This window comes from Sphaeramia orbicularis, chromosome 1, assembly GCF_902148855.1.
Source record: "Sphaeramia orbicularis chromosome 1, fSphaOr1.1, whole genome shotgun sequence".
Taxonomy (NCBI): Eukaryota; Metazoa; Chordata; class Actinopteri; order Kurtiformes; family Apogonidae; genus Sphaeramia; species Sphaeramia orbicularis.
The window spans coordinates 28,806,797-28,822,523 of NC_043957.1; the positions used below are offsets into that span (position 1 = coordinate 28,806,797).

Consider the following 15,727-nt stretch of genomic DNA (forward strand, 5'->3'; position numbering starts at 1 on the left):
TTAGTAGATGCATGGCTTTCTTTCTGAATTGGTTCAGACTTGATGAGCTGTTTGAGTTTAGGGGGTTCAACATTGGTAACAGTGGTTGCAAAACTGTCTCCTTTGAATCTGGGTTTGATTTGTGATTTCATCTGGTTTATAGTTTAACTTCCTGTATTTGGTATATATTCTGAATGTTTCATCACTATATTTAATACAGATCTTTCTGCTGTTTTTTAAAAATAATAAGTAACATTCGAAATCATTATAGCATTAGATTATTATGAAATATAAGATTAGACACAGGCATATATTTTGAACATATTTATTTACACATTGCTATTTACATTCTGAATTTATGCTATTTACAACCTTTAATGTTCTTAATTTACACTGTATTCTATTTACATGGCAGCAAATAAATATCTAAATTAAACAAACAGTTTTACAAACTAGAGATATATGTCTTTCATGCTGACTAATCAAATGTATTGTTTTAGAGAAAAAATAAAGTGACCCTGATGTTCACTTTCGCTTGGCCAGGCCCATATATCAGATCAGGATGCGTATGATTTTCACTTAATCTGCATTACTTATTCCTCCATCCCCATCACTCAGTATATAAAATAATAAATGTATGTTATGAAATTAATTCACATTTATATATTATTAATTACATATTATTAAATATGTAAAACGTTTTTTATAGAAATATTGGTGCATGCCTAAAACCTAATGACAGATGAAAGAAAACCATCTTACTAACAGAATTAAATGAACAAAGAAATGAGTATTTAGATGGCTCTGTAGTCACAAACAACAATCAAATAATACATGAAAACTCATTTAACCTTTGAGTGATTTACTATGATTTCAGATGTTAATAAAACACTGATAACGTTAAAATAAATGTGCACTTTTACCGATACGAGCTGTGCCGCTTGTTAATGTTGATTAAGATTATTAACATGACTCAGACATGTAACTTTCAGATGTTTTTTTTTTTTTTTTTAGTATCCTATAAAACTGACACCGCTGAAGCAGACTCACAACGCCAGACTCAGAACAGGAAAAAAAAAAAAGCTAAACAAACGAAACACACTTACTGTCTGACTTAAAAACATCCTTCATACAATCATTAACAACCAAGTTAAATGTGTTACTTGAAAAAAAAAAAAAAAAAAAAGTTCGAGTTTAGCATTGCTAACCTCGCTAGCTTAGTTAGCTAACTATTCAGATATATGCGTTAACTTCCAGTACAAAGGCAGCTAATGCGTGTCATGCTAAGTTTACCTGAGTCGACCTCCATCGTTTCCTTAAGTTATTAAATAAATATCGCTGGTTACATTGGTTAATAGATGGCTTTAAGGGCTAACTATTAACCGAACTAGCAAATCGAGTCGGCTGGGAGTTGTCTCTCCAGTTGTGAGGAAGAAGACGGAGGCTTTTCCACAGACAACTTCCTGAATATGGATGAAGCTCCAACAGGAACCCTGAATACCCAACTGAGGCTGTGGTGGAACGATTCATAGTATCTGATGCCATCTTAATTCATTTAAAATGTTTACTTTTAGTTAGTCATAAAACTTTTTGGCAAAAACTCTGTGATCTTATTCACAATAACATTACAGCACATTTTATCTTTCTTTGGAGGAATGTATTGTTTGGTCTATTTGAAAGTAGCTTGCTTAAAAGTGAATCACTATACCTGATAAATCTTTTCATTTTAATGTCAAAATTTCTCATTCATTGTTATAAATACTCAGCAAAAAAGCCAATTTTTACTGCATTCTATAATAATTTCAAACAATACATTCTCACAATTAAGTACTCTGAAAAGCAAAAGGCAATCAAAATTGTTGAAATCTGTCTTCCCTTAAAATATTCATCTGAGCTTTGACATCCCTAATATAAATTGGCATACTTTTTTCTCTTGTTCCTGTCTTTCTTATCTTCTTTTTCTTCTCTCCTTTCTTTCTATACATGATTATAATTAAGCATTTATATAATGACTTCTATTGTGAATGATCACTGTATTTTCTATGAAAAGTCTATATTTGTACTGTAAACTGTGCTGTTCTAAATAAAGTATAATAATAATAATAATAATAATAATAATAATAATAATAATAATAATAATAATAAAACAAAACAAAACTTTTGATTAGTCATCAATACAATTCTGGTAGATTATTCATAGGAGAAATGCTTGTCCAGACTGGGTAAAAAAAAAAAAAGGCTAATCCAGCAGCAGTGATGCTTTAGACACTTTCTAATTCTAATATCTATTTGGCCAAAATAAATAAATAGTGATTGCAAAGAAAGGGGGAACAAAAGTCCAGGGCAATTATTGTGGACCTGCTCCAAAGTTTAATGGACTCTTTGGCCCAGATCCTCTCCATCCACTACTGACATGCAAACAAAACAACAAATAAAAACAGCCTATTTAAAAATAATAATAAAAGTAATTGCAATGTTGGCCTGAAGCTCTAACAAAACAAAACAAAAAAGATGGATATGTAAATTTGAGGCAGTAATGTGGATTAAACCAGGAGGCCTGGGGGTATATAGTTAATTGTGGTATCCAACTGATCTGACTGTTTCTCCAGTCTTTGTGCTTTAGTTTGATTAGGCCACAATTGAAGCACATGAACTAATATAAGATTGTGTGAATTAATAGCTAAAGTAAATCCGACTAAGGATGCCAATTAAATTTTAGCTTCTAGGATTCATTACTTTGTGTTCTCATGCCTGTGGGATTTATACAGTCTGTTCTGGAGACGTGTGGACTTTTACCTTTATGAGCTCTGCACACAACTTCCTGGTAGCCACACAGTCCCTGGTTCCCCTCTCTCTCTCCTACACTGGTACTCAGGCTCATTTACACAAGTTAGCTTTCAAGCTGAGACTACATACACAGCTAGAATCCTAAATATTGCTCTACAATTCTAAAATATTATCAGGACCAGTTCTTCTTGTCATCATCATCATCATCATCATCGTCACCATCATTTATGTTCCAGGTAAGCAGAGTTTAAGGACAGAACAGAAGATTTTAACATGATCTGCATATTTTAGCACCTCAATGACATATTACTGTTGTCCTAATTTATGAAATTATTGTTTCAGTGTTTTTTTTTTTAATGTATTCATTGTTACTCAGCTTTTGCCTCTATTCTTATCCTTCATTGGCTTTTCAATGGCTAGAAACCAAACCTAGTTTATAAATTAATGATGAACAAATGAGGATGGGGCCGGTATATTAGATTACACATGCTTCCCCCTGACAATGTGCTTGTCATTCTGGGCACAGAAAACCACTTGGCTTCAATATGTGATGCTACTTGGTTACGTTGGATATTAAAGTTGACTCAAGTGGCAATTTATGTCTTGATAAAACTGTAATTAAGGAAAATATTTCTGTATTGTCTTTGGGTTACTTTAGACATGTTTTTTGTGTATTTTTTTCTAGTTCGGTTTATTCAACTGATTACAGGTGCTGGACTTCACAAACAACCTATCGAAGAGGGAGTGTAAAAGAGTCACCTGAGGGATTGTTGTTGTCTCAAGCAAGAGCCAAAAGATCGATTTGACAGAGCTTATGTCAAGCTACAGCAACAGAGGATTTTTCAACCCTGCCTACCATGACAGCGAGACTCTGGAAATTGATAAAAGGTTTGTAGTAATCTGATATAAAGCATGATTTTGCCTTCAAAAGTGCATCATTTATACTGAAAAAAGTGCTTCCTATGTGTTGCCATTTATCAGAGGCTGTGTCTGAGTGTTTGTGTTCTTAAGTGGAGGGCACACATAGTAATGTACTATAAAAGAATGAACAGGATGTCATTGAAGAACAGGCTGTGTGGGAATGTGATACCATGAGTTGTAACAGGAGCTGATTTATACATATTTTGGGGATTTAAACCTATTATGTCTAAATCACTGATATACACTGTAAAGCAGCTGAAATCATTTCTATGTTGTTTTTTTTTCTGTGGTTTGATTAGAAATTGAGCTATTACACAAACATGTCAAGCTGTGAAAAAAAAGCTTATTCAAAGTTAAGTCACAGCCAGTCTTTTCTTCCTTGTAGAACATGAAATTATCCTACAAGGAAATAAGGATTATGTATCATCTAAGTAACTAACAGGGAGAAAAAAAAATCACATACTGGTTTCATTTCACATTCAGGACATTGTGACTTGACATTTTAATTCCCTTACAGGAAATGATAAGCACAGAGCCCTAAGAACCATAAACAGGGCTGTATGATAAAGATGCGATAAGCCATTTATGCCTCACTTTGAATATTACATTTTTATTCTTATTATTATTATTCGGACTCTAGGTCTCCGAGAAAAACCCATCATACCAATCCATATGCCGGGGACGAAAGGGTCTGGAGAGGTGAGAGAGCAGAGACTCATCAGTCATCTATTGGTCAGACCAGTAGTCAAGATGTTACAGGGAGAGTGCCCTGGGGGGGTTGGCAGGAGGAGAGCTGGAGGGGGAGAGAAAGTATTCCCATGGGTCTCCTCTCGATACGCCCTGAGAGTCCTGCACAACAACACAACCTCAGTAAGTGGATTATGTATCACAAGCATAGATTTAATAGCTGTAAATATATGTTATATGGTATAATTTTGTTTTAGTTTGACTATTCCTCAGCCTGCCCGACAGCTTCATTTGTGCTTCTGTGTGTTGCTTAGTGACACTGTTGTTGACCAACCTCTCCCTCTATTTTTCATTCAGGTCACAGTACGTTTCAGATCACCTCTGACTCCCAGTATGACCGATCACTGTCTGTTCGACTATCTTCTCCACTGTCAGGTAATACTTAATCTAACATTACTCCATAGAAAGAGTTTCTTTTCACCTAAAGCATTGCTATAGGCTCTAAGTCAGTCTCTATAGTAAAGTTAAAGTAAGTTAAGTAGTAAGTTATAGGAAGTTAAAGTCCATTATGAGACATTAATCTAAAATAAATGTACCATTCATAATTACATGCTGAGTTTGACTATTGAGCAATGATACCACTGGGTAATTATTAGTGGAGGAATGGCTGAAAGGACAAGGAAGTTCACAAGAAAATAAACTTAAAGATGGAAGGGGACTGTGGGGAAAATGTTATCTTTTTATGAAGGGCATAAGGTTTGAGTACAGGCATTTATAAAAAACAGATTATAGCACTTAAGCAGATATTTCTTGCTGTTAAGTTATGACTGCATTTCTTCTGTTGTGCAGTCATTTGAACCTTTGAGCTCCAGCTTCATCCAAGCACGGAAATATATCAGTAGATGCCCCTAATTCTATTTAATTACACTGTAATTTATGACATGCTGTACTGCCTATAAAATACAATAGTCAATCACTCAGTGGGGATGCATGTAGTTTAAGATGGTTACAACACACACTTGTAATAGTGACATAACTTACATAGCAGCTGTGCAGCAAAAATAAGTGATGTACACTAAGAACAATTGCAAATAATAGTGCTATATCTGTATTAAATCATGAGAGAATCAATTTTTTAAAAGTCCAATGTGCATTATGTATTGGGTTTAGGAGTCTCTACTATTAAAATGGAACATAATAATCATAATAATAGCTAAATAAAAATTGTTTGGTTTTTTTTTCATCGGTATGAGCCAGTATGGAATCTGTCATTTCGCTCCACTAAGTTTCCACACTAGCTGAGAAGGGGCTAATACATTTTGGCAAGTGGCACCTAGTGTTAAGGTGCATTGTCGTCATTTATATAGACTATTTGACTGAAAACTCCAAAACAAACAAAACAAACAATGGCCCTAGTGAGGAACTTGTTTTTTTGCAAATGAGGGTAAGGCTAGATGTCACTAAACTTCCCACAGTTAACCTTTAAAATGACATAAGAAGCTGTAACTATATGCCGTCTTTGACATCATCGATAATCACGATCTTATGTTGTATTACATGTGACTAGGCATTAACAGTCCGAGGACTGGAATCAGGGGGTAGGACTGATAAGCAGTGGCTTCTTCCTACTCCCTTTCAGGCACAACAGTTGTTCCTTTTTCTGTTATTCTATGATTTATTTTTGTCTTCTTTTATTTTTTTCCCTACATTTTGTATTATGTTTGTGTCTGAAATAAACTAAACTAAACTAAAACTCACTGCAGAACTGATAAAACACAGGTTCTGTTTGTGTACCCATCCAGGTAACATGACGATGAGATGGAGGGGAATCACAATGAGAAGGATGAGTATGTTTCCCAACACAGATCCTGAACACCTTTTCATCACAGAGGATGCCATCAGGAATGAGATGGAAAACGGTGAGTTACTTTTGTCATAGTATATTTATCCTGTGAATATGTGAACTTCAAAGCATGACACCTGTTTTGCATTGATGACGTTGACCTGCATAAAGATACCAAGGACAGTTTGTCTTGTTATGTTGTACATCCAACAGAGGAACAGAACCTGGTCAAAGAACTTGTCGCCAAGTCAACACGAGACAGAATTCGGGCCATTCGAGATCTTCCAATGAGCTTTGATGAGAAGAAACATATCAGGTGGGTCTTGACACACAAGCAGTTAAAGGTAATAAACCATGTTGTGTCATTATCTACACACTGAGTTAACCATTACACTCTGCAAAGAACCATACAACAAATACTGTGTATGCAAAGAGATGGTATTTTAAGTGCAGCTTGGTAGGTTTTACTGAAGGAGGAGTTATGTAAACAGGATCTGGGCAAACACCTCAGAATAAAGATAGTACTATTTTCAGGCCACATTACTCAAGAAACTATTAAACTGCAAAGAAGTCCAAAGGTTATTCTGCAGACCTGAGTACAGGGCCAGTGTGGGAGATCTTGAAATAGTTATCCTTGTAGTATAATTGGTTAGTTTTGTTTAAATTGTTATCTTTGCTTCCAAAAGGCCTGAGATGGTTTTTACTTAAATTCTCTCAACATTGATTTTGTTTGTTTTTTTTTTTATCCATGACTATGATTTTAAATGATCTACCTCTAAATTTGCAAAATATTGTGCTCTATATGCTCTGATTGTAAATAGTACATTTTTACAACAACTAACCATCTACTTTGTACACATCTCACTTAGGAAGAAAAAGCTCTCATTAAACTTAAAGGAGAAACATTGGTGTTTATAAACTATATGGACAAAAATATTGGAACACATTATGGCTACATCAATACATTTGTCATTATTGTTTTGTGGCCCAGACCCCTGTTAGAAAAGAAATACCTGAATTCAACATGTCTCGCTACTTTTGTCCATGTAATGTATGACTCAGGCAATTATGCTATGAGGCTAACGAAATGAAAAAATCATTTATGAACTTTAATTTTAACCTTAATTAATTGTTTTTATAGGAGCCAAGTACTGGCATTCAAATCCTCCAAGCAGTCTCGTCAGTTCACTTGTTTTGCAGAGTGTTCTGAGACTGTGTCCTTGGTAAGTGTTCATTCATTATAAAACCATGTGCTGCTACACTTGTCTTCAGTAAGTCCCTTTAAGTTCAAGAGTGTTTTGTAGCATACTTTCAAGCCGTGGGTTTTCTCTTAGTCCTTTCGTAGGTGGGGCTACAACATAAGGTCAGCTCGGCAGACCCTGGAGCTGTGGCACAGCATCATGAAAGAGATCGGTGGAAGGTTCGGCACCAGTGTTCTCATCTATTTCATATTCCTCAAGTGGCTGCTCATGTTCAACATATTCTCCTTCCTGGTCAACTTTGGCTTCATCACCATCCCACTGCTTGTTTATGACCACTCACCCAACATACCTCCAAATACACATTTCAGAGGACTAGAAATTTTAACTGGAGCTGTAAGTATAATCGTATCAATCACAGTCACCCTTTCAAACATTTTCATCGAGTTTCATGTTCTGTATATCTTCCAGCCAGTTAAGTCAACTTACATAGCTTCTTGTTCACTATTGCAGCTTTGACTGATTAACTGATGCTTTTATTGTGTACTTTTATTGTGTGTTTTTTATTGTATAGGCTAGCTATTTTTCTGGCTATGTCTTTTTTATTCATTTATTATGGCTATGTCACTTTTTATTTATTTATTATTCTTATTCTTTATATTTAACTCTTGCATCTCGTGTGTGTATGTATGCGAGCGATGGAGTTCACAGAATTTCCTTCAGGATCAATCAAGTACATGTCTCTCTATTTGTACAGGGTTACTTCAACTACACTGTCATGTACTACGGCAGCTACAGCAATGAAACCTTGTTTGGTCTGGTGGAGTACGACATGCAGCTGGCCTATTTCTTCACGATAGCGGTTTACATGGTGCTCTGTGGTATTGCACTTATCTTCAGGTTAGTGCAGTCCTCTGCATAATGGAAAAACTCCCATTCCATTTGATGTAGATGAGTATTTGATGTCTTTAACTACAGCCAATGAATTCTATTTTGTTTCCCTTGTTTGTCTCAATCCTCATGTAGTATGGCGAGCACATTCAAGAAAAACTATGTACTAGCAGACCCAGCTTCAAGCAGTGCGTGGCAGCTTCTGTGCAGCTGGGACTTTAGTATAACCAATGAAAGAGCTGTGAAGCAGCGAAAAAGCAACCTCCGCATCCAACTCAAGGTCAGTATCACTGTGTTCATACATACAAAAGGTTCAAACAATAACTTCTGGGAATTCATTTATGTTTTTTTAAGACACATCTGAGGGTTTTTTTGTGGTTTTGTTTTTTATTATCTTCATGTTTGTCTTCAGGAATCCTTGTCAGAAAATGCCCAGGGTGACCTTCTCACTCTCTCTGAAAAGCTGAAGCGCTTTGGGGTTTATTTGGGCTCTTGGCTGCTCTCCACCAGTCTGGCTGTTGGCTGTGCAGCGAGCATCTACTTTCTCTGCCAATATGAACAGCAAGTATGCAAGCTGAAATAGTTAGACCGTCTGTAAAAAATTAAAACAGTTGTTTTTGCTGAATATAGAGTAGAAAGACAATGGGGAGAGGTTTCTACTCTGTGTGTGCCATCAACACTATCACACACAGAGAAGATCCTAGAGATACAGCGTATGACAATGCTTTATGATATGTGGAAGCATTACCCCTCTAAAGTCCATATCACCATGACTCATGAGCTTGCAACTTCCTGACAGTAAGTTGTCAAGTCACTTACTGGCAGTACAGGATTTGATTCATGTCTTTGAACTTAAAGTTAGTGCTGGAGCGCTATCTCCTCCTGACGTCCATCTGTTATCTTTACAGCGTGTGTCAGATGCTACCAACTGGTCTCTACTTCAAGAGGCAGAGACTCTTCTCGTTCCCTTTGTAGTGTCTCTGATGAACATGGTCATCCCACTTTTTTACTCACTCTTCAATAAGTTTGAGCACTACTCGAGCCAGCGCAGACAGATCTACGCTTTAGTGGTCAGGTTAGATAGAAATGACTTTTTGTTTACATGCAATCATGACTACAGGATTCATGATGTTTGAGAGATATGTTTTTAAAAGCACCAATTCTGCCCTTCTTTCCCTACACATGTAGAAACGTCTTACTCAGGATGTTCATTCTGGGTGTGTTGTGTTACTACTGGATGAATGAGGTGGCAAAAAAGTTTTCGGTAGGTTAGAATTGCCTTTAAACACACCATCAGCTCCATATGAATATTCATGGATATTCAGTCATTTCATGTGTTTCCACAGTGTTGGGAGTCCATGGTAGGACAGGCTTTGTACCGTCTGGTCATCGTTGACTTCCTCTTTCTGATGTTGGGATCGTTTTTTGGAGAGTTTCTCAGCAAGTGAGTGGCACAAATAACTTTATTTTTATAGCAAATATGAATATGTGAAAACAAAGTGAAGCTCAGATGTCAATCAGATCTATTGTCTTTGTTACAGTGTGCTTGGAACCAGATTATTACCACGCTTGGGAGTTCCAGAGTTTGACGTGGCTCGAAATGTTCTGGAACTAATCTATGCACAGACTCTGGCCTGGTGAGAACAAAACATTTAACAGCTAATACACAAGCTAAGCAATGGCTCAGACTCCTTCTTACTAATTGTTTTAACTTGATTTTGGCTGATTTGACAAATGACTTCATATTAAGTTAGTACCAAGTTGCTGCTTATTGTCTAATTGCATTGTATTTCTGCTGTACTGTTAAGAGAGCTGCTATATAACCTGCTATTTTCTCTCCATAGGATCGGTATCTACTTCTCTCCTCTCCTGCCTGCTATCCAGATTCTTAAATTTTTCATCCTGTTTTACCTAAAGAAGGTAACCGACGGTCTTCAAGGATTAGAGGCCTTAGTGATTGTAAACTAAACTGCTCTGGTGATACAGGTCCATAGGCAGATACAATACCATCGCTGACCAAGCTGCTAGATACTCTTTTAGGTTCATGTTACTCTATTTGTGCACCTGAGTCAATAATTAATTCAAACCCTTTTGTTACATGGAACACTTGCTTTATTTTGTGTTATGGAAAATACAACAAGGGTGTTGGATTTATGGATTAAACCTTTTGGTGACTTTGTGCCATACAAGGTCAATCAATCCCAGAAAAGTAAACGATTTCAGTATGATTGGTAACTTGACCCAGGCTGGAACCAGTGCTGTTGAATATTTAATGAACATACTGACAGGCTTTGAAGCAATGCTATTCAGACCTTTGAAGAGAGCTCTGTCATAAAGTGAAACGGATAGGATGTTGAATAAGCTCATTGTATTATAAACACATTATGAGGAATTGCAAAAAAAAAAAAAAAGCATTTGTTCACGTGTGTGTGTTCATGCTCCTTATGTAGTTGAGCCTCACCCAGAATTGCCAACCTCCACGGAGATCAGGAAGAGCAGCTCAAATGCAAACCATCTTCATCGCCCTCCTCTTCTTCCCTTTCTTTGTGGGAGCCCTCTCCATTGTTGCATACACATGCTGGAGGTATGAAGCTATGAATGACTTTGATCCAAAAAAAACTACATGTTTTTATTGTCATTTTCACACCAATCTTAAAACACATCCCCATATCAGGAGACACTCTGCATATATTGCATTCAATCACTACTTCCTCTAAAATTCATGCAGGTGTTCAGCAGCAGCAACTACAGCATATTTGTACACATTTAGGTCCTTTATTAAGAACAAGTCAGTTTCAGATCAAAAGAAACCAAAATGATGACCACTGTAGATGTAAATCTGCCGCATCTGCTGCATATGAAACAACTTAAAAAAAAACACACATTTTATATGTAACCTTGTCACCACCTATACAGCACATACTGAACACATCTAAACCCTTATATCAGTGGTTTCCAACTTTTTTTGGCTTGTGAACCCATTTTATCATCACAAATTCCTGGTGACCCCAGACCTTCAAAATATAGACATTTTTTTGCTAAAATTAATTTGTTTTGATCATGTAATAATTTGCCATACTATGTTGCAAATAAACATTAATTTTAGATGACATTTAGTCTATATAATGTATATTATTATGGACGGAGGCAGAAAAGCCAGGTGTAGATTACTGCACAAAGTGAGAATTTTGTTTTCCTTGGTCAGGATATGTACAGTCAGTCCAGCTTGTATTTACAAGGCTGACAATTAATACTAAACAAACAATAACTCAGACTATGAATTATGACAGAGGTGCACCATCTTAAACTGACCAGAATGTACATTTGACAGATAAACAGTACCACAGTGCTTCAGTTTCAGCTTCAGAGTTTGTCATGTCTTTTATGTATTGGGATTGTCTCTCTCAACTCACCATATATTTTTTTATCTATAAGTTGTTTTTTTAATCAATTACTAGAAAATTTGGCAACCCCATTTGAATTCCAGGTGACCCCACGTGGGGTCATGACCCCAAGGTTGAAAAACACTGCCTTATATCCACATGTACCCTTTGAACTGTATACCAGAAACATTGTTGATGTAGGATACTTTCCAAGCCAAAGGTATTCATGGATGTTAGTGTAGATGTGAAGTTCATTCATGGAAAAGTTTGTAAAATTAAGCACAGAGCTGTCAAGAGGAGAAAAGAGCACAATTTCACATTTACGGAGTGCTGTGATGGTTGAATTACATTTTGAACCAAAGGGTAACTGATGCGTTCAGTTATGTGCTTGTAAAATATATTATGTGAAGAATTGTGAAAAAGTGGGAACGGTATCGAGGCAAGTCTGAAAATGCTTGAAAAAAAAAAAAAGTAATAATAAATAAATAAATAAATAAATAAATCTATATATATATACACATATATACATATATATATACACACACACATATGTATATACATATACATATATATATATATATATATATATATATATATATATATATATATATATATATATATATATATATATATAGTAACACATATATATCATCCTGAAAGATCACCTTTTGAACACAATTGTACCAGACCATAATCCAACAGTGTCAGCCTGTGACACACAGTGCATTCTGTACTAACACTGACACACACATCCTAAAGTCAAACCTCAGTCCTGTTCAGTTCTCTCTCTCTCTCTCTCTCTCTCTCTCTCTCTCTCTCTCTCTCTCTCTCTTTCTCTCTCTTTCTCTCTCTCTCTCTGTCTCTCTAGTCTGACTCCTTCAGAGCAATGTGGTCCTTTTCGGGGGCTCAACAATACCTTCAGTGTGGTGGGGGTCTGGATAGATAATCTAGAGGAGATCCCCGGGTCTCAGTGGGCTATTTGGATTTACCAAAATGTGATCAGGAGCGAAATCTTCTACTTCCTTATCACACTCATCATCCTGTAAGTACTGGAGTAGAATGTACTGTAGTTGTACTATGTGTAGAGTACTGTACTACTCAGAGCATGTTTTTATTCTATAAATATATTAACTACCATATCAACAAATGAATATATTTTGTCCAGAGTGTCAGCCTTGGCTCTCACTGATTTAAAGCATCATGTTTAACAGTCTGTACATTCAAACATGGTTCTCAATGCAAAAAATGAACACTCCATCATGTCAGGTAGCAATAACAGTAGTGAAGGAATTTACTGGCATTTCATTTGACTGTCAAACCACAGTACGCGTACACTGCACATTTGTGTTCTGAATGCCTCTGGTGTCCACCTGGTTGTTTGCAAGTATTATTATTATTTTTTTTTTTTTATGACAATTTCAATTGTATTTATTGTTGCCAAACATGTGCCTGTCTGACTTTAGCTGGTCAAATGTGGAATAACCCTTTTTCTTCCTTTTCAGTGTCATCATATACATCTTCTGGCAAATCACTCAGGGACGCAAGCAGCTCATTGGTGTTCTAAAACAACAGATTGTCAATGTAAGTATGTCTGAAAAGCAACTTAAGTATCTCATTTGTCTTCATGCTTTCTTTTATATATTGGTCTATTGGAAATAAGCATAGCAGGTTATCCTTGGGGGCACTTGAAATTTTCACTAATGTTTATAATTTCTTGTTGTTTTTTTAATTCATCAGGAGGGCAAGGACAAAACCTTCTTGTTAGACAAGCTCCAGAGCCTCCAGAAATCTCAGCCTAACAAAAAAAGCAAACACAAACATCCAAAAAAGGTTTGTTGTGTATTAACCAAGGTTATAATAGTTTTGGATTTGTCATTATAGTTTAGATTTATTTAGTTTTGACTTTTTTTCCCTCTAATTCAGTTAGATTTAATTAGTATTTGGAGCAGGTTTGCTAGTTTCAATGAGTTTTCCTTTTTTTTTTTCTAAAAGCTAGTTTTAGTATTAGTTTTTTCATACCTTTTATCTTCCTCACTGTCATATTCAAAGAAATACCATACAGGACTCTGCTGCTTTCTCCCAACTTTAGTCCAATATTGACAGACGAAAACGAAGGGAATTTCATCCAGAATTTTTAAACATTTTAGTTAGTTTTGTAACCACACAATACAGTTTCAGTTAGTTTTATTTTTTTCTTTTGATTATAGTTTTTATTTATTTCAGTTAACGAAAATGTTTTTTTCAATTTTTGTCATTTCGTTAGTTTTCGTTAATAATAACTTCGGTATTAACACTCATTAGATTTAATTGTCTTTGAATCTGATTAGTTTGTATCAACCAGTAATTTCTTCCCTCTCTTTCAGAACAAAACAAAGCACCATTCAGATAACCACTCCTCGGGTGGTCAGTCCAACTCAAATGCGATGGTTCAGGTTTTACTTGCTCGTCAGCAGCTTGAAGAGGAGGAGGATAGGCGCCACACTGGTGGAGTTCCTGTTCCCTCAGACATCTCCACCTCTAGTGCTCTGATACAGGCCATGACGGCCCGCCAGACAGCTGAACAACAGGAAGATTTGTATGATAAACACCTATCATCTTCAAGCGCTCTTGTACAGACCAGACAGAGAACTGAGGTTCAAGACGTTCAGGATGACTTCACCAGAGGAGATTTCTCTGATTATTCTACGAACAGTTCCAGTGCAGTGGCTCAGGCAATGCAAGCCAGACAAAGAGCAGAGGATGATGCAGGGCATGAGACTCCAGCTTCAGTGACGAGTGTAATGATGCAAGTGATGCAAGCCAGGCAGAGGGCAGAGGAAGAGGAGGAGAGGGTACAGTGGGTTCCTGCTCCTTCACAGAACCCAGCCCCTGCGGGCTCCAGCGCCCTCATACAGGCCATGTTGGCCCGACAGCAGGCCCAGAGCGAGTATGACGATGGTTACTGAGCAGGGGAGTCTGACTTTAGAACCTAACCAAAATAAAACTAAAAAGAGCACCAGATTTAACATAGTTGACATTATAGTTTTAGATTTTGCAGCAGTGTAAAATCCAGAAATCACTGTTCTTTCAATCCAACTGTATATGCAAACAGCAAATTCAGATTGAGAGACACTGTAGCAAGGCTATAAGAGAGTGCAGGTCCACCTCTTTACGCACCTTTTTTTTGGTTATATTTTAATGGTACATTTTTATGACAGTCTTTAAAGCTTTGTGTGATATAAGGAATATCACAAATAAACACTAAAGCCTGATTTGTGCCATTACTACTCCAAGTTGTGCATCATAAACACATCTCTATTGTTGTCAGTTACATGTAGCACTGTAATATCAAATATGATCCATGTGAAATGTATGCAAAATAAATAAAAGACAATATGAAATGAAATAAAATAAAATAAAACCCTGAATGCCAAAAAGAAAGTGAGACACCACAACCAATAAGACAGTCACCTACATTTGTGATCACTTGTAATTTTGTGTCCATGTTGTGACAGTTGAAGTAACACTGCCCTCTGTTGGCATTTGGCAGACAGTGCATAACAGCCAGGATTTGATATGTTGACTGAGCTGTTTATTCATTGTTCTCAAGTATAAGTCTGATAAAACTAAATTAATTCTGAAGATTCTCTGTTTTGAGATTCATCACATTTCACTTTAACCCATAAAGACCCAAACAGCCACCATCAATTAAAGCCATCTACTGATCTAAACTGTTTAATACCTGTTGATCTACTAATCCTAACAATTCATGTAAATAATTGGTGTAAAATACAATTATTCATCTTTTCATGGTCATCAGATATGACCTATTTTGACATTCAGAGGCTCCTTAGTTACTGTGGAAACACTGTCATCCTCTACAACATTGTTTCACCAGTAAAACCCGTGGAGTTGGATCAAGGACAGTGGATGGACACACTGGGTTTATGTTCAGTTAATCATAGATTTTAGTGAAAAAGTCTGAAAAAGTTTTTTCAGCTTTCTGTTTTTGATACAGTTACCCTTCACTTTAATCTGAGCTTTTATGACCATCTACA

At 36.3% G+C, this 15,727-nt stretch overlaps 2 protein-coding genes across 2 annotated transcripts in view; one reads left to right on the forward strand and one right to left on the reverse strand.

Annotated features, from left to right (window-relative positions):
* LOC115420554 (nodal modulator 3-like) overlaps nt 1-1,428 on the reverse strand; it is a 37,735-nt gene extending 36,307 nt beyond the window's left edge. The window contains 1 exon segment of the mRNA XM_030135898.1: nt 1,273-1,428. Within this exon segment, the coding sequence (XP_029991758.1) occupies nt 1,273-1,288 (16 nt within the window). The 5' untranslated portion in view covers nt 1,289-1,428.
* A 1,406-nt stretch (nt 1,429-2,834) lies between these two features.
* tmc5 (transmembrane channel like 5) lies at nt 2,835-15,407 on the forward strand. The gene is made up of 21 exons (XM_030145745.1): nt 2,835-3,002; nt 3,476-3,654; nt 4,328-4,557; nt 4,732-4,809; nt 6,177-6,293; nt 6,431-6,533; nt 7,359-7,440; nt 7,552-7,812; nt 8,174-8,316; nt 8,443-8,587; nt 8,720-8,872; nt 9,216-9,382; nt 9,496-9,571; nt 9,654-9,751; nt 9,849-9,944; nt 10,152-10,227; nt 10,758-10,891; nt 12,559-12,732; nt 13,193-13,271; nt 13,428-13,520; nt 14,054-15,407. The coding sequence occupies exons 2-21, from the start codon at nt 3,581-3,583 to the stop codon at nt 14,633-14,635; spliced, it is 2,961 nt and encodes a 986-aa protein (XP_030001605.1). The 5' UTR covers nt 2,835-3,002; nt 3,476-3,580; the 3' UTR covers nt 14,636-15,407.
* The last annotated feature ends 320 nt before the right edge of the window (nt 15,408-15,727 follow it).